The 26,230-nt window shown below is 43.3% G+C and overlaps 1 protein-coding gene across 1 annotated transcript in view; it reads right to left on the reverse strand.

The window, feature by feature from the left end:
* FUBP3 (far upstream element binding protein 3) overlaps positions 1-26,230 on the reverse strand; it is a 1,726,332-nt gene that overhangs the window by 705,946 nt on the left and 994,156 nt on the right. The window contains exon 11 of the mRNA XM_044058146.1: positions 4,218-4,318. Coding sequence (XP_043914081.1) covers positions 4,218-4,318 — 101 coding nt within the window. The remainder of the gene's footprint in view (positions 1-4,217; positions 4,319-26,230) is intronic.

Genomic DNA, 26,230 nt, shown 5'->3' on the forward strand with positions numbered 1-26,230 from the left:
TTTAGATACCATTGTAGTTTCCTCATATGCAGTCTTGCATATGAAATTAGAAGAATGCAGGAGGCCATGAACCCTAAGGCTTGTAGTATCTGTCTTGTAGATAAGCAGGGTTTTTGTGGCCACTTGTTTGAAGTAGGTAGTCAAATGAATTTGTTTCTCTGGCGAGGAAAGCCATCTGGGAAGTTGTATTCAAGCTTGCTCCCAGGAATGTAATTTGTTGACAGGTACCAGGTGTGATTTCTTTTCGTTTATGGTGTACCCTAGACAAGTTAGCACCCTTTGTGGAAAGGCCAGATGATTCAAAAGTATGTCCTGGTTTTCCGCTTGAATTAGACAATCATCCAGGTATGGATATATTTGAATATTTCTTTGCCTGCAAAATGCAATGACTGGAGCTAGGCACTTTGTGAATAACCTGGGTGCAGTAGATAAGCCAAAGGGCAGTGCAGAGAACTGATAGTGCTTGTATCCTGCTTTGAAGCTTAAGTATCTTCTGCAAGATTCCCTGATTGGGATGTGCAGGTATGCTTCCTTTTAGTGTTGCCAGCCAGGCATCTTTGCCTAGCAGAGGAAGCAACTGGTGAAGAGTCAGCATCTTGAATTTTGGAATCACCAAAAAGGTGTTTAGGGGACGCCATGAATTGTCTTTTCTGGGTACCAGGAAAAGTCTGTATAAAAGCCTTGTCCCTTTTCCTCTTCTGGTACCAAATGAATAGCCCCCATACTTAAGAGAGAAAGTATTTGATTTTGGGCCTCTGCCCACTGATTTGGGGGTAGATATGGCCACCCGCTTGGTGTTGGTAAAGTGTGGAAGTGAAATATGTATCCTTGGGACACTATTTAAAACCCATTTGTCCTGGGTAATGAGTTCCCAGTTTTTGGCCTGCAGACCAATCTTTCCGCCTAAAGGAACATTCAGTTGGGAAGTGCTTGGAAGTTTTGCAAGTCATTGAGACTGATTTCCATAGGGTGGAGTCTTACTACTCCCTGATTTGGGTGTGGAAACCCCCCACTGCTTAGTCTTGTGCGCCCCCTGGGACTGAAACCAGGGGTTTCTGCTATATCTGGGTTTGGCTTGAGAAGACCTTGAAGAGGGTGGAAAGGACCAATTCTTAGAGGGCCAATGCCTACTAAATCTAGGAGGCTGAACTTGTAAGAAATCTTTAACAGTGTGCATAGATTTAGCTTTATCTTCCATCTTTTTAAGAACTTCCTCAGCTTTGTTGCCAAACAGGTGGTCCTGATTTAAGGGAGCATCCAACAATTTAGCTTTAGCATGATCAGGTAAAGATTGGTCCTTAAGCCAAGCATGCCTTCTGAACACAGAAGCAGTAACAGCAGCCCTGCAAGAGGCCTCTAAAGAATCAAATCCGCATTGCAAAGTATGTTTTCAAACTTGTTCAGCAGAATGCATTAAATTCTGTAATTCTTTATTTTCCGCACAGTCAGGAATCAACATAATTTTCTGTTTAAGCAATCCAATAACATGTTGCTGACACTTTAACATATGAAATTGGCAGTTTAAAGCCCTAATGGCCAAGGGTGCAGACATGTAAACCTTCTTACCCCATCTATCCAGAGCCCTGGAGTCTCTATCAGAAGGGGTATCATTTTTAGCAGTAGAAGCCTTAATGCCCTTGGGTCCCTGTGAAATAGTCTCTGAATCCACAATAGGATTTTTAAAAAGGAATTTGTGTGACTCAGAAACCCTGTAATATCTGTCAGGTGTTCTGGGAGCAGGAGGCAAGGAATCAGGGGCCAAACTAGAAAAAGCATCATCAACAATGTCCAGTACTGGAGGAATAGCTAAAGGCCTATGATGAGGCAGGAGTAAGAAATCCCTAAGCCTCTTTTTTGAATCGGAAAAATCCTGGCTTTCCCAGTGGAAATGCTCCCTTAGAGTATGTAAGGTTTCACCAAAAGAAAAATCCTCTGGAGGGGAAGCAGAGGGAATAGAGCCCTCTGCATCAGAATCCTCATAAGTAGATATGGGCAAATCCAGATCATCAGAAGAATCAGAAAACTCAGAATCCTGGTCAGAGTATTCATAAACAACTTCAGTCCTAGGTCTCTTAGAAAGGGGAGGCTAGCTTCTCCTATTAGAGTTATAGGATCTTCAGCCATTCTTATCATTTGTTTTTTAGGCACAGAGGCCTGGGCATCAGTTTTTCGGCATGGCTCGAGATTTAGGCCTAAAAGAAGAAGGAGGTGTCAGTTTAATATGCAAGTCCATAGGCCTGAATACACCCTCAGAAGCCGGTGCCTGCACAGCGGCTCCAGACCCATCCAAGGAAGAGACATCCGCAGGTTCCATAGTTGAAGCAGCTCGCGGCATACCAGACTCTGAATGGGTCTCAGTAGAGGCCTGCGAATCAGAAGTAGCAGGTATCAGGGGCTGCGAAAGCGCCTCACTGAGTACCGGCGAACTGGCGATTGGCTTAGGAGAAGCGTCGTTGGCAGTTTTGGACCTCGGCGGCCTGTCTTTATCCTTGCATTTCTTTGGAATATCAGTAGTCGGATGGCTAACCGACATTTCTGGATAATTAAACCGAGAACCGAAATATTTTGAGGTGAAAATATACAGACGACGGATAGTGCGCTGATTAAATAAAGCACAAAACCAACAGCACGCTACATTGTGTTCAGGGCCTAGGCAAGGAATACAGTACGAATGAAAACCTTTATGAGGTATTTGCTTTCCACAAGTAATGCAATTATTAACTTTTACTGACATTGGTAAGGAGCAAGAAAAAGTTTCCCCAACGGGGTACTTAGCTTTAGTTGAAGACTTCGGTTCTGAAACTCGAAAACGAAAATTTCAGGAGTTGGCTGATCGGCACTTGCGAACTGCTTCTGCTTCGGGCACCGCACGGCAAGAAAGTCTGATGTAATGGCGTCGGCTGCATGTTTTATAGCCCTGACAACCTGAAGTCATGGAAGAAGGGACAGCAACCGACACAGGACCCAAGACTTTGTTAATCAGGCTGACTGAGGGCTACTGCAAGCAGACAATCCAAAAGTGATGACTGCAACAGTGAAACAATAAGAACATCAGCTAGATTTTGCTCCCAGCTCTATCTAGGGATAGAGGGGAAAAAAGCAACAACTACAACACAGAAGAGATGAATTTGCATACTGGCTCCAATGAAATGCCCAGCAAGACAGGATGAGAGTCGGCAGCTGATGTTGCTTCATCCCTCCCAGACAGAGGGAGTGCTGGTTTTAGTTGACCTATTGGAACCATGTAGGTAGAAACTTCCACTGCAGTAAAAATGCCAGGAGTAAGTATGTGGGCATGGTCATCCTAAGCTGGAGATGGTAGCCCCAAGAGTGTGGGTACAAGCACACACACACACATGGGAAAAGTCTAGGATGCCTGCACATTGAACAGGATGTTATCAGCCATTAGGATGGAGATAGGGCCTTAACAGTAATGCCCTTATTGCTGAGACATGGTGAGGACACAACCCACCTTCTTGGCTGACTGAAAGACAGGTGCTCCAATCACCTCTCATCTCCATGCTGAGGATACTCAGAAATGGGGGAAGAAATGGGCTTCAAGACTAATGGGAGAAGGTTTGACTGTCAGAAAACACAGAAGTGAAATATGTTGAAGAAAAAGGACAAAAAAGTCTAATACTGGGAAAAAAAATTCATTTGGGCCAGAAATAAGAATATACTTGTCAAATCATATTACGGTCCTTGTAGTTTGTAATTCTCCTGATTCTCCCCTCCAGCTGTTGGGGCTGTTACTATCACAAATTCAATGCAAAATGGATCCATTAAAACATATCCTAACTCATTAAAAAAGGAATGCAAAAGCTTAGTGTGTTTGACCACTGCATTAAAAACACATTGCCTATTTGCAGTATGACAGAGGTCTAACTCCATTATACCCTCTGATCACTCGACTAAAATACACTGTCAATTTGCAATATTGCAGACTCATTTAACTCCATTACTTTTCTCTGTGAAAACAAGAACAATGCAGATCTTGGGACATGCAAAACGTACAATGGAAAAATAAGTGTGCTACCACAATCTGCAAGACTCTTGGAGCAAATGTGAAACGGATAACAGCTAAAGGTCCAAGCATACAAAAAAAACATTTACTGTGCAAGTACTACATTCCACTTCTAGCATGTGCTGGTAAAACTGCAACTCTAGTGGACATGCCATATTTTTCATTTCCCACCTTGCTCACAAACAATAGTTACCTGAGTTGCAATAATAAGGTCATTAATAATGTGGATTGCATGCTGACATCGATCTTGAAGACCCATAATCTGAGCAATTCTTTCAGAACTCACACCATCATCTGCAGAAAAAGAAAATAACTGAACTAAAAAAATGTTTTTTTGAACGAAAACTGAGTAGATAAAGATACTACTACTCTAATATAACTGGCCAACTTCACACAAACTGAGCAAGCCAAAGCTCCTCCTGAACTAATTAATATACTTCTGTTACCACCACAAGCACACTCCTCTTCCAAGAGTTTAGTGTTCACCCCCAACTCTAACTTCTCCCCATGCGCTGCTAATTTCCAATATCTACTCTCAACTTTCTATGGCTTTTGGTGGAAAATAAACACCTTTAGTGCTCTCCACTAGGCTATCACCACACAGTCCTTAAAGGTATCCTTTCCATAACTGCACACAATTTTCTATGGAGGGATCTTAAACCTCTGTACACGACTTCTAACACATTTATTACTAAGCCTTGCACACAGGTGTGTGTAACATGTTCACACAAGATGCCAGCATAAACAAAAGATGCAAAAAAGCAAATGTACATTAAGTTCACAGTTACAAATATTCAGGGAACATCTTCAGAAACAGTGTAGGAAATTAAACATCTATATATTAAGGTATACAGTAAAGTTCTGGGAGAATGATCACCATAACCGTAGGTGTTTGAATACTACGCATAGTTAAAAACTGTAATAACCTTAAACCTCCTGCAGTGGAGGCCAATATGTGCAAATGACCCCTGAAGCAGACCTTAAAAAAATAAACCTTATGTCTGTAACATTAGGTTAACTGCAAAATAATTCACTTAACCCTTTGGTTTGGGTGTTAAAACGTCCCACAGACAAAACATTTGGCAAAAACTGTTTTTTTTTTGTAGTTTTTATTACTTGGTTAGGGTGTATGACCTTTTTTACCCTTTGGTTAGAATAATACACTCGCTGCTAGAGTCCAATCCAATTCATTAAATTTAACTATCTGCAGGTAGGTATTCTCCTTCTAGACAGCCTGCTAGAAATATCTAGTATTGTGTCAGCTGGATAATGAACTGACTCTTCTCAAACCTTTTTCAGTGACAACCATGGCTGCAAAGGTAAATGCAACATTTTGTTATATACAGATATACATACATATACAATGTAATATTTTACATACACACATACCACAAGATTAGACCTTTTGATCTACAGCCTCCTACTTTGATCTCATGACTGGTTAGCTGCAAGCAACAGCTGCTCAGCACCTTTAATCCCTTAGCAAAGGGTCCGGAGTTCTCTGCACCACAGTAAAAGTGCAACATCACAGGTGAAAAGACATCTACATTTTACAGCATTTTGTCCCCTTTTGAGAAATTTGGTAGCCAATTTTAAAACAAAAAAATATTTTCTCTTCTAACCAGCACATTTGGGGGGGGGTAATTATTTGGCTTATACTTGTACAGTAACTGTGAAAGCCAAATAATTATCATCCTGCTTCCCATTAAAATCAAAGGGAAATTAACTGTGAAAATGAAGGGTCATACTATTTAGCATAAATTCACATCTACCTCCATGAACATTTATCAAATGGACATGGATAACTAACCAGTCCCTTATTATAATACAGTCAAAGCACCTGCAATTGGTTGCTCTTGGCAACTGATCTCTGTCCTTTTTGCTGCAATCTCTATTGACAGGAGACCTCAGATTTTACAGGATAGTTTTCTCTTACAGGTATGCAAGTTTTCTTACTGGTAGGATCCAAACAGATCTGTGGGCATTGGTAAAACACAAAGCACTTCTATTTATTTTTAATGTGATCAGTGCAGGGTTGGAGTGCAGCAAGTCTGCTGCTGTGGCAGTCTTTCTCCTCTCACCACTTCTTGGTGATCACATATCACAGGTAATTAGCAGAAAGTACAGTTGTGTACACTTACCATAAATGTAGATGTTCGAGTGTATTCACTGTTGCAGTCATCACATTTGGGTTATCCCTGTCAGGGTAGGCCGAAGTCGGCCCGAATACCAGAGGCTTAGTATTTCTGCGTAGGTTGCTGTCACTTCACGACTGACATCGGGTCGTCAGTAGTATAAAGTAAGGCAGCCGACGTCACTACATCAGTTTTCCTTGCCCTGTCAGGAGCCTCCAAGTGGGAGCCAGGATATGGTGGAAGAACCCTACCAGTAGAAAGTAAATACCAAAAAGTTCCTTGTAATGAGAGAGAGAAAGAGAAAGGGGGATGAAGGGAGGGAAACCAGGACTGCAACAGTGAATACACTCGAACATCTACATTAATGGTAAGTGTACACAACTGTACTATGTTCATGTTTCACTGTTGCAGTCATCACATTTGGGTTGATTCCCAAAGATGAGGAGGCAGTCAAGAAGACTGGGAGCTGGCTAGGATGCCCTGCAAGACTGCAGTGGCAAAGCCTGCCCTGGATTTGGAGACGATAGGCAGATGGTAATGCTTGGTGGAGGTATGAATAGATGTTCAACGTTGCAGCCTCCAGGATGTCCCTGGTGGGGAGTCCTCTGAGGAAAGCTGTAGAGGTGGAGGTTGCTCTGGTACAGTCAGTTCTGACCCCCATAGGGGGAGGTTTCCCATGTTGCTTGTAGCAGAAATGGATGCAGTGTGCTATTTGGAAATTGTTTGTTTGGATATGGCTTTGCCCTCTGCTCCTGCAGCAAAGCTGACTAACAACTGATCAGTCTTTCTGAATGATTTAGTCCTGTCTATATAGAATCTGAGCTGTCTGTGCACATCTAGACAGTGCAGTATTCTTTCCCCCTTGTTTTGTGGGTTAGAGAAAAGGGTGGCCAAATGAATGAATTGGTTGAGAGCCACAATGGACACCACTTTTGGCATGAAGGATGGGTTAGTCCTGAGGGAGACCCTGTCAGCATGGAAAATGATGAAGGGCTCAACAGCCATTAGTGCTTGTAGCTTGGATACTATTCTTGCTGAAGTGATGGCCAGAAGCAAGGCCGTCTTCCATGAGAGTAACTTTAATTCTGCTGAAGCTGCTGGTTCAAAAGGGGGACAGAGTGAGTTTCTCTAAAACAAAGTTCAGGTCCCAAGCTGGGGTAAGGTGGTCTTCTGGGTGGCCTCAAGTTGCTAGCCCCTCTGAGGAACTGTTTGATAACAGGGTGAGAGAAAAGAGGTTGCAAGAGGTTGCTCAGTCCTGAAATGAACAGAGATAGCAGAGGCATGAATTTTAAAACAGGAAAAGGATAGATCAACTGTGTAGTAGGTCAGCTAGGTAATCCAGGATGACAGGAAGGGAGGGCTGTGCCGTCTTGGCTCCCTTAGCCTGGAGAAGGGTAGTCCGTTCTTGTGGTAGCATGCTGCTGCCCACCAAAGGAAATCTTTCCTTAAACAAGGTAAGAGTTTCCAGGTCTTGACAGTGTTGACACCAAAGGCTTTTTAGGTACCACTGAAGTTTCCTCATATGCAGTCTGGCATATGGAGTGATTAGAATGCAAGATGTCAGGAGCCCCAGAGCTTGCAGGATTTTCCTCGCAGATAACTGGGGTCTGGTGGCTAGTTGAGAGAAATAGGCTGTTTGCTTTTCAGGTGTAAGGAATGCCATCTGGGATGCTGTATCCAGGCTTGTTCCCAGGAATACAATTTTTTGCGTGGGTACTAGTTTGGATTTCTTTTTGTTGATAGTGTACCCTAGGGAGGTCAGTAGGTCCTTTACAAAGGCCAGGTGCTTGAGCAGCTTTTCCTGACTGCCTGAATTAGGCAGTCGTCCAAGTATGGGTAAATTTGGATATTCCTTTGTCTGCAAAAGGCAATGGCGGGAGCCAGGTATTTTGTGAAAACTCTGGGAGCAGTAGATAAGCCAAAGGGAAGCACAGAGAACACTGAAAGTGCAGAAATCCTGCCCTGAAACAGATATTTCCTGCATGATTCCCTGACTGGGATGTGTAGGTAGGCCTCTTTTAGGTCTAGGGTGGCTAGCCAGGCATCCTTGAAGAGCATAGGTAGTAGATGCTGAAGGATGAGCATTTTGAATTTAGGTATCACCAGGAAGGTGTTTAGAATGGATAAATCGAGGTGCCCTCTTTTCTGGGTACAAGGAAGAGCCTGGAGTAGAAACCTTGGCCTATCTGTTCTGCAGGAACGTGTTCTATTGCCCTCATGGAGAGCAGGGAAAGGACTTGCTTTTTGGCCTCTGCCCACTGGTTTGGAGATAGATCTGGGAACCCTTTTGGGGTTGGTAGTGTGTGGAAAGTAAATTTGTATCCCTGGGATGCTATGTTGAGGACCCAGTGGTCATTGGTAATGGTGGCCCAGGTGCTTGCGGGGAAGGAGCGATTTTCCTCCCAGGGGCAAGTGCAGGTGGGCAGAGGGAGGGGGTGGAAATGGAGAGTGATTGTGAGTTCTTACCATGGGGGGGTGGCTTTGCACTCCCTGGTTTAGAAGTGGAAGTACTCCATTGCTTTGATCTCTGCATTCCCTGTGGCTGTTGTCTGTGAGGTCTGCTTCCCCAGGGTCTGGGCTGAACTGACCTGGAGGGGGCATGAAAGGACCAGTGTTTGGAGGGGCAATGTCTACTGAACCTGGGTGGCTGGACCTGCAGGAAATCCTTAAATGTCTGCATAGATTTAACTTTTTCTTCCATCTTTTTAAGACCTCCTCTGCCTTGGTGCCAAATAAGTTGCCTTTGTGCAAGAGTGCATCCACTAGTTTAGATATGACATGGTCTGGCAAGGGCTGTTCCCTAAGACAATCATGCCTTCTAAGGACAGAACCGGTGACTGCTGCCCTGCAAGATGCTTCTAGTGCATCAAAACCACAGTGTAAGGTGTGCTTAGTTACTTGACTTGCAGAATGCATTAAATCTTGCAACTCTATTTTCTGCACAAGCAGAAAAAGTTGATATTTTTTGTTTGAGGAGTTCCATGGTATGCTGCTGGAATTTTAGCATATGGAACTGACAATTTAGTGCTCTAATAGCAAGAGTAGCAGAGGTGTATATTTTTTTACCCCATCTGTCTAAAGCTCGGGAATCCCTATCTGAGGGGGTGGGATTCTTAGCAGAAGTTACTTTAACTCCTTTAGGCCTTTGGGAGATAACCTCAGGGTCAGCAGTAGGATTTTTGAAAAGAAATTTGTGAGAGTCAAGGACCCTGTAATACCTGTCAGGTTTCCTGGGAGCGGGAGGGAGGGTGTTAGGAATTAAACTAGATTCCATGAAAACAACATCCAGGACAGGAGGAATGGCAAGGGGTCTGTGCTGTGTAAGATCTAAAAATTCCCTGAGTCTCTTTTTAGACTGAGGGTAGTTCTGACAATCCCAATGGAAATGCTCCCTTCAAGTATGAAGGGCTTCCCCAAGGGAAAACTCTTTGGGTGGAGGGGCTGAATGAATGGATTCCTCTGCATCAGAATCCTCATAAGCAGAGAGGGGTTTGTATGTCTTCATATTCAGACGCATCAGACTCATCAGATTCTTCTTTTGGAAGGGGTAGCTTGGCTTCCCCTGATCAACATTGTAAGGTCTTCCACCTTTTTAAACATCTGAGACTGAGGCAAGGAAGCAGGTGCCTGAGATGGGGTCGTCTGTTTCTTGTGTGTGGGTTGTACCCTGGGCCTTAGAAACCTGGTAGTTTTCAAAAGAACAGACACGAAAGAAGTTGGTTTGTGTCAAGAATCGGTAGTGCGAAGTACTTCCTCGGAAGCTGGTACCTGCTCAATGGCTCTGGACCCATCCAAGGTAGAGACAACCGCAGGATCCTTAGTCGAAGAGTTTTGAGGCATACTGGACTCCGAAAGGGTCTCGGTAGCGACCTATGAATCCACAGAAGCGGGCAACAGGGGCTGCGAAAGTGCCTCACTGAGGACCGGAGAACTGACTACTAGCTTAATGGAAGCGTCATCGGTAGATTTGGACATGTGCGGTCTGTCTCTGTCTTTATCCTTATGTTTTTACAGAAGATACAATGTCAGATGGCTTACCAAATCCATATCAGAAATCAAGGACTGTGAAAATATCTAGCTACAATAAGGGCTCGATGACATAGTTCTGGCATTGAACAAAGCACAAAAGTGACAGCGGGGGACGTCGTGGTCTGGGCCTAAGCAAGTGATGCAGTAAGAATGAAAGTCTCGGTGTGGTATTTGCTTTCCACTGGCGAGAGAATTAACTTTTTCTGACATCGGCTAGAGCAAGAAAAAAGGATCCCCAATGAGGTACTTGGCTTTAGAAGACTTCAACTTCAATTCGGAAAACAAAACTCAGGTAGTTGCTGACTGACACTCGTGTGAACAGCTTCTGCTTCGGGCTCCTCGGCAAGAAAGACTGATGCAATGGTGTCGGCTGCCTTACTATATACTACTGACGATCTGACGTCAGTCCTGAAGCGACAGCAACCGATGCAGAAATACTAAGCCTCTGGTATTCGAGCAGACTGAGGGTTACCCTGGCAGGGATAAAGTACAGTTGTGTACACTTACCATAAATGTAGACGTTCGAGTGTATTCACTGTTGCAGTCATCACATTTGTGTTATCTGCTTGCAGTAGCCCTCAGTCGGCCTGGTTAACAAAGTCTTGGGTCCTGCGTCGGTTGCTGTCCCTTCTGTGACGTCAGGTCGTCAGGGGTATAAAACATGCAGCCAACGCCATAACATCAGTTTTTCATGCCCCAGATGTCAGGTGCCCCCTAATGGGAAGCAATTACATCTATAAACATACAAGGTTATACCTCCAACAAAAAGCAAATACACCAAAAAGCTTTTGAGCACAGTAAAGGAGAGTAGAGGTATAGTCAAAAGAAGTAAGGGGGCTGGAGGGAGGGTAACCAGGACTGCAACAGTGAATACACTCGAACATCTACATTTACGGTAAGTGTACACAACTGTACTATGTTCGTGTTTCACTGTTGCAGTCATCACATTTGGGTAGATTCCCAAAGCTAAGGATTGGAGGAGGAATTTAGACAGCATTAAAAACAGCTATAAGGCCCTGCAAGACTGCAGTGGCAAAGCTAGCTCTGTATTTAGAGAAAACTGGCAGATGGTAATGCTTGGTTAAATTATGTATAGAACTCCAGGTAGCAGCTTCTAGGATGTCCCTGGTAGGGACACCTCTGAGAAAGGCTGTAGAGGTAGATGCAGCCCTGGTTGATTGGGGTCTGATCCCCTGTGGGATAGGTTTTCCATGGTGCTTGAAGCAGAAATGAATGCAGTGGCCTATCCATTTGGAGATGGTTTGCTTTGAAATAGCCTTCCCCTCTGCCCCTGCAGGCAAATGCCACCAGCAGTTGTTCAGATTTCCTTTGAGGTTTAGTCCTGTACAAGTAGAATCTAAGTTGTCTGTGCATATCTAAGGAGTGCAGTATCCGTTCCCCTTTGTTCTGTGGATTAGGAAAGAAGGTTGGCAAATGAATGGACAGATTAAGGGCCACACTGGATACCACCTTGGGCATGAAGGAGGGATTGGTCCTGAGGGACACCCTGTCCGCATGAAAGATGATGAAAGGCTCCAATGCCATAAGGGCCTGTAATTCAGACACTCTTCTTGCTGAAGTGATTGCTAAAAGGAAAGCGGTTTTCCAAGAAAGGAATTTTAAGACTGCAGTAGCATCTGGCTCGAAAGGAGGAAGAATCAGTTTCTCCAATACAAAGTTAAGATCCCAGGTTGGAGTTGGAGTTCTCCTGGGTGGTCGTAAATTCTTGGCCCCTCTGAGGAACTGCTTGAGCAATGGATGAGAGAAGAGAGGAGGTTCTGTGTTATAATGAGCTGAAATGGCTGAGATGTGAATTTTGATGGAGGAGAAAGACAGGCTCTTGTGAAGCATCTCAGTTAAGTATTGTAAAATCTGAGGTAAATTGGGCACTGCTGTGCTCATCCCTTGAGACTGGTTCCAGAGACAGAATCTTTTCCATTTTTCAGCATAAGATTTTCTAGTACTAGGCCTTCTTGCCTCTAAAATAATAATCATCACTGGTTTACTGAGAGATGGTGAAGGAGAGATTAGGTAATTAGCCAGGCTGCTAGGTTCAGTGTTTGAACCTGAGGGCGCAGAATCTGGTTCTCCTGCTGAGACAACAGGGTAGGAGTCTGAGGCAGGTGTCATGGGGTCAACAGTGAAGCACTGCGCAAGAGGGGGTACCAGTGTTGGCGTGGCCAGTCTGGTGCAATCAAAATCGTCCTTGGTTTGTCTTGTTTGATCTTTAGTAGTACTTTGGAGAGCAGAGGCAGAGGAGGAAAGGCATAAACTGATAGGTTTTTCCAGCTGAAGGACAGAGCATCCAATTTCCATGCTTGTTTGTGGGGAGTCCTTGTGCAAAATTTGTCCAATTGATAGTTCTAGGGGGAGGCAAACAGGTCTATATCTGGGCTCCCCCATTTGCTTGTCAACATGTTGAAAATCCTTGGTTCGAGTCCCCTCGTGTAGGTCTATGAGGTTTCTGCTTAGTTCATCTGCCAGTGTATTAAGTTTTCCTGGCAGGAACTGAGCTTGTAGATGCACTTGGTAGCTCAGGGCTGTGCTCCACAATGCCATGGCTAGTCTGCAGAGGGGGTAAGAATGTGTACCCCCCCACCGCTTGTTTATGTACCACATAAGTGGTGTTGCCAGTCTTTACCTTTAAATGTCCTGGAAGAATGTGGTCCTTGAAGGCCGTCACAGCATTCTGTACAGCTAACATTTCTTTTTGATTGATATGCAGGTGCATTTCACTTGGGTCCCATTTGCCCTGAATGCACTTCCCTGCCAGGTGAGTCCCCCATGCATAGTCTGATGCGTCTGTTAGGGTTTGGGCAGCAGGTGGTAGTGTGAATGGTAGTCCCTTGATTTGGTGGCAGGCCTCTGCCCACCAAAGGAACTCTAGGCGTAGGCAAGGTATGATAGGAATCATTGCTGCTAGATCCTGAGAATGTTGACACCATAGGACTTTTAGATACCATTGTAGTTTCCTCATACGCAGTCTTGCATATGGAATTAGAAGAATGCAGGAGGCCATGAACCCCAAGGCTTGTAGTATTTGCGTTGCAGATAGCAGTGTTTTTGTGGCCACTTGTTTGAAGTAGGTTGTCAAATGAATTTGTTTCTCTGGCGTGAGAAAAGCCATCTGGGAAGTTGTATTCAAGCTTGCTCCCAGGAATATAATTTGTTGACAGGGTACCAGGTGTGATTTCTTTTCGTTTATGGTGTACCCCAGACAAGTTAGCACCCTTTGTACAAAGGCCAGATGACTCAAAAGTATGTCCTGTGTTTCTGCCTGAATTAGACAATCATTCAGGTATGGGTATATTTGAATATTTCTTTGCCTGCAAAATGCAATGATTAGAGCTAGGCACTTTGTGAATACCCTGGGCGCAGTAGATAAGCCAAAGGGCAGTGCAGAGAACTGATAGTGCATGTAGCCTGCTTTGAAGCATAGGTATCTTCTGCAAGATTCCCTGATTGGGATGTGCAGGTATGCTTCCTTTAAATCTAGTGTTGCCAACCAGACGTGTTTGCCTAGCACAGGGAGCAACTGGTGAAGTCAGCATCCAGGATAGGACGCCATGAATTGTCTTTTCTGGGTACCAGGAAAAATTCTCGAGTAGAAACCTTGTCCCCTTTCCTTTTCTAGTACCAAATGAATAGCCCCCATGCTTGAGAGAGAAATTACTTACTTTTGGGCCTCTGCCCACTGATTTGGGGGTAGATCTGGCAACCTGCTTGGTGTTGGTAACGTGTGGAAGTGAAATGTGCATCCCTGGGACACTATATTTAAAACCCATTTGTCCTAGGTAATGAGTTCCCAGTTCTTTGCATGAAGAGCAATCCCCCCCCCACCCCCACCCCAAGCGGCAGTCAGTTGAGAAGTGCTGGAAGTTTTAAAAAAAGTCACTGAGGCAGTTTATCATGGGGGGAGTTTTATTACTCCCAGATTTGGAAGTGGAGGCCCCCCACTGCTTAGTCCTGTGCGTACCCTGGGACTGAAGCCTGGGAGCTCTGCTGGATCTGGGTTTGGACTGAGAAGGTTTGGAAGAGGCAGGAAAGGACCAATTCTTGGAAGGCCAATGCCTACTAAACCTTAGAGGTTGTACTTGTAGAAAATCTTTAACAGTTTGCATAGATTTAGCTTTTTCCTCCATCTTTTTAAGAACGTCTTCTGCCTTGTTGCCAAACAGGCGGTCCTGGTTTAAGGGAGTATCCAGTAATTTCGCTTTAACATGACCTGGCAAAGATTGCTCCTTAAGCCAAGCATGCCTTTTAAGTACAGACCCAGTTACAGCAGCCCTGCAAGATGCCTCTAAGTGAATCAAAACCACATAGCAATGCATGTTTTTCAACTTGTTCAGCTGAATGCAGTAAATCCTGTAAATCCTTATTTTCAGCACAATCAGGAATCAACATAATTTTCTGTTTAAGCAATCCAATAATATGCTGCTGGTACTTTAATATATGAAACTGGCAGAAAAAAAGTCCAAGTAGCCACTACAAACCAAAGCGAAATAAATCCAAAAGGCTACTAGCGGAATCACAAAGACGCTGGAAACGTGAATAAATTCCACACTTTTAATAAAAGGTTTAGCGCTTTCATCTAGTGAGACTAGACTTCATCAGAACAACAATTAAATAAAATAACACCATTTAAATAGTAATAAGTACATACCAAAACCAATAAAATACGTATATTTAATCCCAGCCCATTTCCTATGTCATCACTTCCTCTAAAATGGAAACTGGTTAAATGGTGTATGTAATTTTTTCCACAATTGAAGCATCTCGTGGCATACCGGACTCCGAATGGGTCTCCGTAGAGGCCTGCGAATCTGAAGTAGCAGGTATCAGGGGCTGCGAAAGCGCCTCACTGAGTACCAGCGAACTGGTGACTGTATTAGGAGAAGCATCGTTGGCAGCTTTGGACCTAGACGGCCTGTCTCTGTCTTTATCTTTACGTTTTTTCAGAATGTCGGTAGTCAGATGGCTTACCAAAGACATATCAGGATAACTGAACCAAGCACCAAAATATTCAGAAGTGTAAATATACAGACGACGGATAGTTTGTGGTTTAAATAAGGCACAAAACCGACAGCGAGGTACGTCGTCGTCAGGGCCTAGGCAAGGAATACAGTACAAATGAAAATCTTTACGATGTATTTGCTTTCCACAAGTAATGCAATTATTTACTTTTACTGACATTGGTTTAGAGCAAGAAAAAGGATCCCCAACGGGGTACTTAGCTTTTACTTTAAGACTTCGGTTCTGAAACTCAAAAATGAAAATTTCAGAAGTCGGCTGAACGGCACTTGCAAACTGCTTCTGCTTCAGGCACCGCACGGCAAGAAAGACTGATGTAACGGCGTCAGCTGCATGTTTCATACCCCCGATGACCTGACGTCATGGAAGAAGGGACAGCACCCAACGCAGGACCCAAAATTTTGTTAATCAGGTCGACTGAGGGCTACTGCAAGCAGATAACCCAAATGTGATGACTGCAACAGTGAAACTCGAAGAACATCCCAAATGTGATGACTGCAACAGTGAAACACGAAGAACATCTGTATCTGCTTAGGGGGCACTCTATGTGTAAAAGTAAAAGACATTTAGGGTGACCACTGCTGCAGCCTGGTGGGATGGGATCAGTGCACAGTTTTACGGATACAAGGAGAACTATTCTGTAATTGTCTTTCTTTCACTGTTATCAAAACCTGTCATACAGGTAAATAAAAGGTGGCTATCTTACAATGGGATGAGAGAGGGTTGCTGGGTATGTGAAAATACAAGACAGTCATATGATCTAGCTAACATAATGGCAATGTGTCTATGAACAATCTTTGAAACTCACTGAGTCCACTATGGCTTTTACTTTTCTTTGCAATTACACAGTGCATATGTACACAGAAAGTAGCTATCTTGCTTTCATGGGACAACAGACTTTATATGAAAGCAAAGGGCAATTCTATGATTTGCGCTAAATAATTATTGATATGGCAAGTTTGGGGGTGTATACATTATCAACAGCAAATAATTGAAATTGATTACTTGATGTGGCTACTGCTTTTTTCACATTCCTTACAACCAAGGGGGTGAGAATGCATGCTGTCCACAAAACAATAGAGTTGTTATATAACCACTGTTGAAAAATTATATTGCTTCTTGGAAATCAGTGTTATGATTTCCAACAGTTGAAACATATTACTGTGGCAGACATTTTTAATTTTCTTCTCAATCAGACATTAGAAGGATATAAGAAAGTGGGTATCACTTCTGAATGACCACTGATCTGGCTTGCTGGGGGGGGGGTGTGTGTGTGTGTTAAAACAGTAACATGATCATAACATTTGTGTGACCATTTCACAGTCAAAGCTGGTGTACTCTTCTCAGAATGAGCGCAACATACAGACAGTGGGTGTACTCATTTTTACCCAAACATACTTCAACAGAAGTCCTTGATTTTTTTTTTTTTTTTTTTTAATTGCAGACTGAGGAGAACTCACCTACGGTCACTAATATACAGCTAACATACCCAGCTTTTCAGAAAACTTTTGTAGTTTTAAGTTCTGCAATATACCCAGTCTCTACCTGTAGACTATTTGAATACTGCACTTGTAAGCCAACAGCTTGCTGGATAAAGCTTTCCCTACATTCCCTTATCTTGAATGACAAGCTCTGTGTACTTGCCATCATGGACCCCCCCCCCCCCGAAAGAAGCATGGCGAGTAGTAGCTGCATTCCAGGAGGGGCTCACCATAAATGGGAGGAAATCTTTTCTGACGATTCCTCAGGGGAATTTTCTTTTTCGATTCCTCAGGGGAATTTTCTTTTAGTGTGACTGTAAATAATGTTGTGCAAGATATTCTTGACAGTTCTGTGTCTTTTGTTCATAAAGATGTGGGTGAAACAATCCATGTAGCTGCTGCATCCGAGTGTAAGAAAATTTCTATTGTTCATAACATTTCTGGTGTGTCTTTATCTGTAGATCAGATGAATGTTTTAAATTATGGTCTTAAATATATACCCCACAGTGCTGCCTCGGTTACATGAATTAAAGTGTGATATTTTTAGACTGTGTAGGAAGATACATTTAAGATATTTTTTTGCCAAAAACCAGTATAAAGAAGGTGATGGTAGTTGGTTAGAATCTGATAGTTTAGAGAATAGTTTTTATTCTTGTGTATCTGACCCTGAGGAATGCTTTGACTATGCAAGTGACTATAATGCCTATAGTTTGTTAAAAACTGATAAAATTATGAGCAAAAGTGACTTTATTCATCCATACCAACATGAACATATAAAGTGTTTTTCTCAAATGTTGAATTTTGCTGTAGAAAATGCTTTTTGTGAATTTATGCAGTATAAGCATAAGTTGGTATAGAACTTGAATAAGAAGGAACTACAGGCATTAGCAAATAATGAACATATTAAACCATCTGATAAAGGTGGTAAGATAGTGGTGATGAATGTTGCTCAATATTATAAAATGTGTATGACACATCTGGATGATACTAATACCTATGTTAAGAGTAATACAAATGAATATATTAAGGCTATGAATGATTCTGACACCCTTATATCTAAGGGAGTGAGGTTAAAATGTTTTTCACAAAATGACAAAGATAAAAAGTTTAATACTGATGACAGTGAGTTGGCTTTATTTTACGGTCTTCCACAAATTCATAAAAGTGGGGTTGACCCACCTGGTAGGTCTATTGTATCTGCTCAAAAATATTTTTTATCTAATATTGGGAAATTTTTGCATGAATATTTATTCCCTTATGTAATAAAGTTACCTAGTTACCTAGTTATATTAGAGATGGTTTTGATTTTTTGGAAAAATTATCTAAAATACAATGGAGTGCAGATATGTTTTTTTATAAGTGTTGATGTTGTTAGTTTGTATACTAACATACAGTGTCAGTTTGGATTAGAAGCAGTAAAACATTTTTTGGGTGATAGTCCAGTAACGTATTATATTATTGGAATTTTGTTTGAATAATAATTTTTTTATGTTTAATGAACAACTATACAGACAAATCAAGGGCACTGCCATGGGGGCATCTTTTGCCCCCATCTATGCCAACCTGATGATGGGCTTGTATGAGTTAGAATGGTTATATCATATAGATTTTTTTTAAAAAGTATGTAGTTAGTTATTTTCGTTTTTATAGATGATCTTGTTTTTATTTGTAAAGGTGGGATATCTTATGTTGGTCAGTTTATAGAAGTTATGCAACATAATAGATTTGGACTTTCCTTTGAAAGCATACAGGTGGGCAAAGATACAACTTTTTTAGACATACATCTGATTTTGGAGGACAGCAATACTTTACGTACGTCTGTGCATAGAAAATTTGCTGATGGTAATCAGTATTTGATGGGGACTAGCTGTCATCCAGTTCATACTTTGGTTTCCTTGGCCTATGGGGAATGCATGAGACTTAGACGGCTATGTAATACTGACATGGACTTCTTTAAAGAAATTAGTGTGACTAGTGAGATGTTTAGACTGAGGGGCTATAGTGAAGCTAGTATTCAAACAGCTATAGATAAGGTTATTAATGAACAACATAAAGTTGGTACTTATAAGTATGGAAGTAAGGGGTATAAGTTAGATGTTAGAAATCAAGAGAAAAGACTAATTTATTTTGTCTCTACATATAGTGTTTTCAGTGATGTTTTAATAGATATTGTTAAACACTACTGGAATTTTTTGTTTAGATCAATGGACCTAAAAAATATATTGTCTCGGTCTTTAGGTATCTCATTTCGTAGAGGTAGGAATTTAAAAGATATTTTGGTACATAATAAATTTAAATATCCCACTGAGACACTGCACTATAGGATCATGCAGAGACTAGGAACAACCTCTTGTGGTCATTGCAATGTATGTCATTATATTGTTCCAACTTTCAAGTATATAAATAGCCATGTATTTGAGGTTAAAAATATATATAGCTGTAATACTGAAGGTATTATGTATGCGTTGAAATGTCCGTGTAATCTTGTATATACAGGAGAAAGTAAAAGGAAGTTTAAAACTAGACTGCAGGAGCATGTCAGGAATATTATAAATAATAAAGATGATAGCCCTGTTGCTAAACATTTTATGCTGGTTCACAATTCTAATCCAAATGGGTTACAAGCCACTATCTTAGAATATGTCATGAAGGGTGTATTTTCTGATGATTTGTATAAAAAGAAGTTGTTATATAAAGAAAGTATTTTCATTTTGAAATATGACACTATTTCCTCAGGGTCTGAATGTGGAATGTAACTGGAGGCTTCTTATCTGATGAGAAAGTAGTACTAAGTATTTTTTAATGTTTATTGATTAATTGGTTTAGGCTGCTTGTCTAGTTGCTAGATGTATTATGGTATATAAACTGTTTAAGTTATGTGATGTTTTATACTCCTTGAAGGCGGTTGCCGAAGCGCTAGAGGTGAAATAAACTGGTGTTTTAAGTGGATTCTTCGTCTGTGGTCTTCAGTTTTATCTTTTCTTTTTGGTTCGTGCAGCTTGCTGGATAAAGCTTTCCCTACATTCCCTTATCTTGAATGGCGAGCTCTGGGTACTTGCCCTCATGGACCCCCCCCCCCCCAAAGGAGCATGGCGAGTAGTAGCTACATTCCAGGAGGGGCTCACCATAAATGGGAGGAAATCTTTTCTGACGATTCCTCAGGAGAATTTTCTTTTTCGATTCTTCAGGGGAATTTTCTTTTTTTGGATAGAGCTGAGCTCTGTCCACTGACTTTTTCCTGCCCTTGAAAGGGACTCAAAGAAAGTCACTGCTTTTACCGACAGGGTGAGGGTGCAGTGTGGAGTCCAGACAGACTGCCTGCTGCTACCGAGCTTAAAAGCTGCTGAGATTTTTATGGTTCTGTTTGCATGTGAGAAGCTGTAGGTGTTGCAGTGGCTAGTAATATGTTTACAGTATCAGAGTCCCCATATGCTCAGGATTTTCTTCTGGCATTTGGCCCCTGTCTTCAGGTCCTAGAATGGTGGACATTCTACTCAAGTCTTCAAATGGTTCTTCCCTTTTTGTATTTCAACCAATCACAGATCTGGATGACTGACTACTTGCAGGTACAGGATCTTACTTAGGCTCTTACATGATGCAGGTAATGTGACCCCTCCTTGGTAAGGAGGCTCTGTGTCAGCCAGGTGGAGCTAAGGTAGTAATCTTGACCCGAGGAGCTTGGATGAAAGTACCTGTTTTTGGAGCCTCATTTTATGCATTGACAAGCTTGTCATATGATACCTATAAAAGCAAGGAATCACAAGGATGCACTTCCTTCTGCAGGAAGGGAAAGTTCACCTGGGGTTTGGGCAATAGACAATAGGCACTGCTCTCTCAGTTTTTCACATCCTCGGAAAAGTGAACAGGATGGTGTCTGCTCTGAACCCCTCCCCAAGACCTGTTTTGAAGGTGCAAGTTTGGGTCAATGCCAAGTCAGGGTCTTTATGAACTATGGGAGTACAGAAAGTAGCCTGTTGGCCAGTAACAGTCTGAAATGTCTGGACTTGCAATGCTGAGTCAAGAATGTAGAGACTGAATAATTGAAAATCCAGATTTACATATATTGAGTCTAAAATTGCTATTTGTCTGAATATTATACAACCTCCAAAGTAAAGCAGTCTCAGAGTTGGTATAAGTTAGCTATAGGAGTGGAGGTGGGGTGTGCCCCCCACCCCGACAAAAAAAAAAAGCTTAAAGGATAAGAGTGATGCTCGATATGTGCACTCTTCCTGTATTTGCATTTTTCTTTTTGCAGTGTTTTGAGTCTCAAGCCTAGACACTGCAATAAGAAGAGTTCTCATCTAAGTAGATTTGGCCCTCCCACTCTTCTGCCTAGGTCAGAAGGGAAAGGTTTTGGTAGACTTGTTCTCCTTCACATGGCACTGGAGATTCCCTTTTGCACTGATTACTTGATAAAGACTGTGGGCACCAAAGAAAGCCCAAATGACAGAACTGGGCACTAGAAACTATCTGTACAGATAAAAACCAGAGAAGTACATTATGCACCAAAACACATCTATCAAGTACACTGACACCATCCAAACACTTGGGTTGGAACAAGGTCAAGTCCCAACACAATGACCATCCTAAAAGAATAATTGTGTAAAATCTTACCAGAACCATAAATGTCTTTCTCTTCCATGTTGCAGTATTCATACCGTGGGATTTCCAGCCCTCAGGCTAGCAGATGTCGGCTCCTATGCAAAAGCGTATGCCTGGCTGCCGTAGGTGCGTGGGACGTCACACATAGGGCCATAAACCTTGGAGTATAAAAGTGACGTTGGCACACAGACCTCAGAACTTGAAGTCCAGAAAAGAGACTATAAGGCCAAGGAGAAGCAAAAGCAAATCTCCTTGCAGGGCTGCAATGAGTGCTCTGCAGTGAGAGTATAACCCAGAGAAGATAGAGGATATCAGGAGGATGGAGGGAGGGAAGGAATACTGCAACATGGAAGAGAAGGACATCTATGGTTATGGTAAGATTTTACACAACTATTCTATGTCCTTCTATTCCTGTGCTGCAGTATTCATACTGTGGGGGAGAGTACCACAGCTAGGAGGAATGTTGGGAGGTGGCAGAGGTAGAGGATTCTGGGAATCCTTGCAAGATTGCCCTGGCAAATCCTGCCCTGGCCCAGCTTGTAGTGCTTGGTGAAAGTATGGACTGTGGACTAGGTGGCTGCCTACATGATGGAAGCTGATCTAGTCCCTTCATGAAGGCCTTAGAGGTAGCCATGCCTCTGGTAGAATTGTGCTCGCACTCCTTGAGGCAATGGTTTGTGATGATGAGAGTATAGTTTATTTGGAGACTGCCTTACCCAAGGCAGTGGGATGGAAGGAAATGAGCAGTTGGTCAGATTTTCTGAACAACTTGGTTTTGTCCAAGTAGAATTTCAGTTGCCTATGTACATCTAAGGAATGGAGGATCCTCTCTGCGGAGTTAGGAGAGGGGAAGAAGGTGGGTGGGTGAACAGACTGGTTTAAGGAAAGCTCATTAACTACTTTGGGCATAAAGGAGGGGTTAGTGCATAGGGAAACCCTGTCATTGTGGAAGGTGGTGTACGGAGGGTAAGCCATTAGGGCCTGTAATTCAGACACTCTTCTAGCAGAGGTAATGGCTACTAAAAGGATGGTTTTCCATGTGCACATTTGAAAAGATGCTGTGCTGGCTGGCTCAAAAGGGGGGAGGGGTGAGCTTTTCTAGCATGAGGTTGAGGTCCCAGGGAGGAGGAATGGGCTTTTTTGGTGGTGTGATGTGTAAGACCCCTCTCAGGAAAAGTTTTACATCCAGTCTAGAGAGAAGAGGCAGCTGTAAATGCAAGCATGCATAAATGGCTGACAGATGGACTTTGACAGAAGAGTAAGCTAGTCCCTCCTTAATGAGTTTGCAGGTATAGTTCAGGACCAGGGGAAGATCTGCTAGAAATTGGTCCTTGTTTCTCAGAGAACACCATTTCTAGAATCTCTGCTATTTAGACAAGTAGTTTTTTCTAGTTGTTGGTTTCCTGGCCTCCCCTCAGGACAGAGAGCACGTCTTCTGAGTAGTGTTGTCTAAAAGGGATCAAAAGTTGATCACCCACAGAGTTATAGTAAAGACAGTTGTGAATGCAGGAAGGATCCCTGTTGCTGAGTTAGTAGGTCCACCTGGTGGGGTAACTTGTGGTGATTGCCTTTGGCTAGTGAAAACAGAAGGGGGAACCAGTGTTGCATTGGCCAATAGGGAGTCACCAGCAAGATTTTTGGTTGTTCCTTCTTGATCTTCAGAAGGACTCTCTGAATTAGAGGGAAGGGCGGGAAGGCGTATAGGTACATTCCCTGCCAAGAAAAACTGAAGGCATCCACTCTCTAAGCTAGTGGTGAGTGAGTCCTGCTGCAAAATTTGTTCACTTGTCTGTTCTGGGGGGAGGCAAAAACATCCAATTGTGGTCTGCCCCACTGGTGGACTATGTGTAGAAGGTATCCCTGTGCAACATCCATTGGTGTTGCAGAGATGTGGTTCTGCTGAGCAAGTCTGCTTGCTTGTTCTCCTGCGAGGGGATGTATGAAGCTTTCAGGAAGAGGTTATGTTTTGTTGCTATTTCCCAGATTAGCAGGGTTATCCAACATAACCGGTATGTCTTTGTCCCTCCTTGTTTGTTTAGGTACCACATGACAGTCGTGTTGTCTGTCACAATGTGGAGTATTCCTGGTTGCAGCATGGGAAGAAAAACTTTTAGAGCTAGGACAGTAGTCATCTCCCCGACACTGATGTGCTGTTTTTGCTGGGCAGGGGACCAGCACCTTTGTACCCTTTAGTCCTGCAGGGTTGCTCCCCATCCTAGGTCTGATGCATCTGTGTGCATGGACTGGGAAGTGGGAGGAAGTTGAAGACCAATTCCCTGGTTGTTGCAAACCTGCTGAATCCACCACTTCAGCTCTAATTTTAGACAGGGCAGAAGGGGGATGAGTTTGTCTAGAGGTTGTTGGCTCTGGGACCAAACATAAGTACCACTGGAATTTCCTCATGTGCATTCTTGCTATTGACAGCATGGGAATGGTGGCAGCCATGAGACCTATAGTTTGTAGAAACTGTCTTGCAGTTACATGTGATTCTGTCAAAAGACTTAGAAAATGGGAGGAGAGGGGTTGTACCTTGTCTGGTGGTAAGAAGGATCGCATTAGATCTGTTCTGATTTGGCACCCTAGGAAAACCTTGTCCTGTTGTGGGAGGAGAAGGGATTTTTGAAGGTTAAGAGTGAAACCCAGGTTGTTTAGGAGGGACATGGTGAATTGGAGATTTGCCCGAAGGGTGGACTGTGATTCTGCCAAAATGAGAATGTCGTCCAAGTAAGGGTAGATTTGTACTCCCTTGGTTCTGCAGTGGGCGATGGCTGGGGCTAAGCACTTGGTAAAAATTCTGGGTGACATAGACAATCCAAAAGGCAATGCAGTAAATTGAAAATGAGAAGAGGGCTCAGAGAAGCACAGGAACCTCCTGTGGGAGGGTTTGACTGGGATGTGCAGGTATGCATCCTTTAGGTCTAGGGTAACCATGAAAGCTTGAAGTGGAATGAGGGGTAAAAGAGTTTGAAGGGAGAACATCTTGATGGAGGGAACCTGCAGGAACAGGTTTAGGTAAGAAAGGTCCAGGATAGGTCTCCAAGGGCCATCCTTTTTTGGGACTAAGAACAGGCGGGAGTAGAAGCCTCGTCCCTCCTGACCTGAGGAAACTGGTTCTATGGTTCCTTGGGAGACTAGTCCCTGCAGGATGGGAGGAAGTAGGGGGAGTTGATTTTTTGGGAGGGAAAGGAATCCTTATTGGTGCAGGTTTTTCTTTCCAGGAAAGAAAGTATCCTTTTTGGATGATGGAAAGAACCCACTGATCTGTAGTGATGGTTTTCCAAAAAGGGAGGCATTGGGTAAGGAGGGCGGACAGGAGCACTTGGGCAAGGCAGTCATGCAGAGGAGGGTCCCCCTCTATCTGGAAAGGGCTGTTTGTTGGGGGGTTGTAGTTGAGGGGGTCTGGGATAAGGCTGTCTCAGAGATCCCCTACATGGTCTGGCAGTACAGGGGCAAGATGTGGAAGTGGCCCTTCTAACAAAGGCTGTTTTGGCTGGGTAGTTCCTATAATATCTGGGCACTGGGGACACCAGCAAGTGCTTAATGTCCTGCAGTTCCTTGCTTTTTTCTTGCAAGTTTTTAAATAGTTCTGCAGCATTTTTGCCAAATAGAAGGTTATCCAGATGAGCATCCATGATCTTGGCTTTAAAATCATCTGGCAGAGGTTGTAGTCAGAGCCAGGAGTATCTGCGTAAGGTGGATGCAGTGGCAGCAGATCTGGCAACTGCTTCTGCAGCATCATAGCTGCAGTTGATAGAGTGTCTGGCTACCTGGGTGGCCAGTGACAACTTGGAGGAAATGTCAGATTTGACTAGACAGTCTGGGGTGGTAGCCAACAAGGTGGAGGCCTGAGAGACTAGGTCTAGGGCATACTTCACATGTGGGTTTGGTACTTTATAGCCCTGAAAGCTAGGGTAGAGGAGGTGTATACCTTTTTCCCATTCCTCTCGATGGCTTTGCTGTCTTTATCAGATGGCAGTAGGAAAGCAGAAGGCAATTGCATAGACTGTCTGTCTGGGGATACTGAAATAACAGCTGGGTTGGCCAAAGGTTGTTTTATTAGGAACTTGTAGTCATCAGGTACTTTGTAAAAACTATCCGGTCTCTTAGGGGCAGAAGGTTGAGAGTCTGGGCTCTTGGAAACAGAAGTGAAGGCATTCAAGAAAGCTGGGAGTACTGGAGGGATGGCTGAAGGTGAAGGGGAGTCAAGCTGTAGAAGCTCAAAGTATCTTTTCTGAGTTTCAGAGACTAAATAAGTATCCCACTTGAAATATTCTTTCATTCTTGAGATAGTCTCCCCAAATGATAAGTCCTCAGGTGGGGAGTCCCCTTCAATAGTCGTCTTCAGGTGAGTAATAGTCTATGGGAGAGGCAATCTGTGAAACATAGGAGACAGATTCCTCAGAGGAGGAATAAGACTGGTCTGGGTCTTCCTGGGTAACTGAGTAGATGCTAAAGGCAGGGAGGAGGCAGAAGCCGGCCTAGGACTCAGTACAGGGATGCTAGTGGGTTTAGGGCCTGTAGGCCTAAGAGCCATAAAGGCCTGTATCAAGGAGGACGTGAAGGACTCCCAGTCTGGGGCTGCTGGAAGCGTCGGGCTCAAGTATTTAGTTTTCTGCTTCCTTTTAGAAGGAGTGTGCGTCTGGGTGAGCAAGGAAACAGAGGCCTGCGCTGGTGTAGGAGAGGTCTTGTTTGGCCGGTCCAGCGATGGTTTCCCCTTGACGTCGATTATGACCGACGTCTGAGTCAACTCCGCTGACGTGCTTTCCATGGGTACTGACATGGCCTCTTCCAGAGGAGCAGTCGGAACTGGAGTAATCGTGTGTCCCTCGGCCCCTAGAACGGTAGTTGGCAGAACATCTGAAGGTGGGGAGGCATCTGGAGAAGGCCTGCAAACCTTGGCCTTCTTCCGCAGTTGTTCAGCTTGGGTG

The sequence above is a fragment of the Protopterus annectens genome, chromosome 16.part0, assembly GCF_019279795.1.
Source record: "Protopterus annectens isolate FY-2018-M chromosome 16.part0, PAN1.0, whole genome shotgun sequence".
Taxonomy (NCBI): Eukaryota; Metazoa; Chordata; order Ceratodontiformes; family Protopteridae; genus Protopterus; species Protopterus annectens.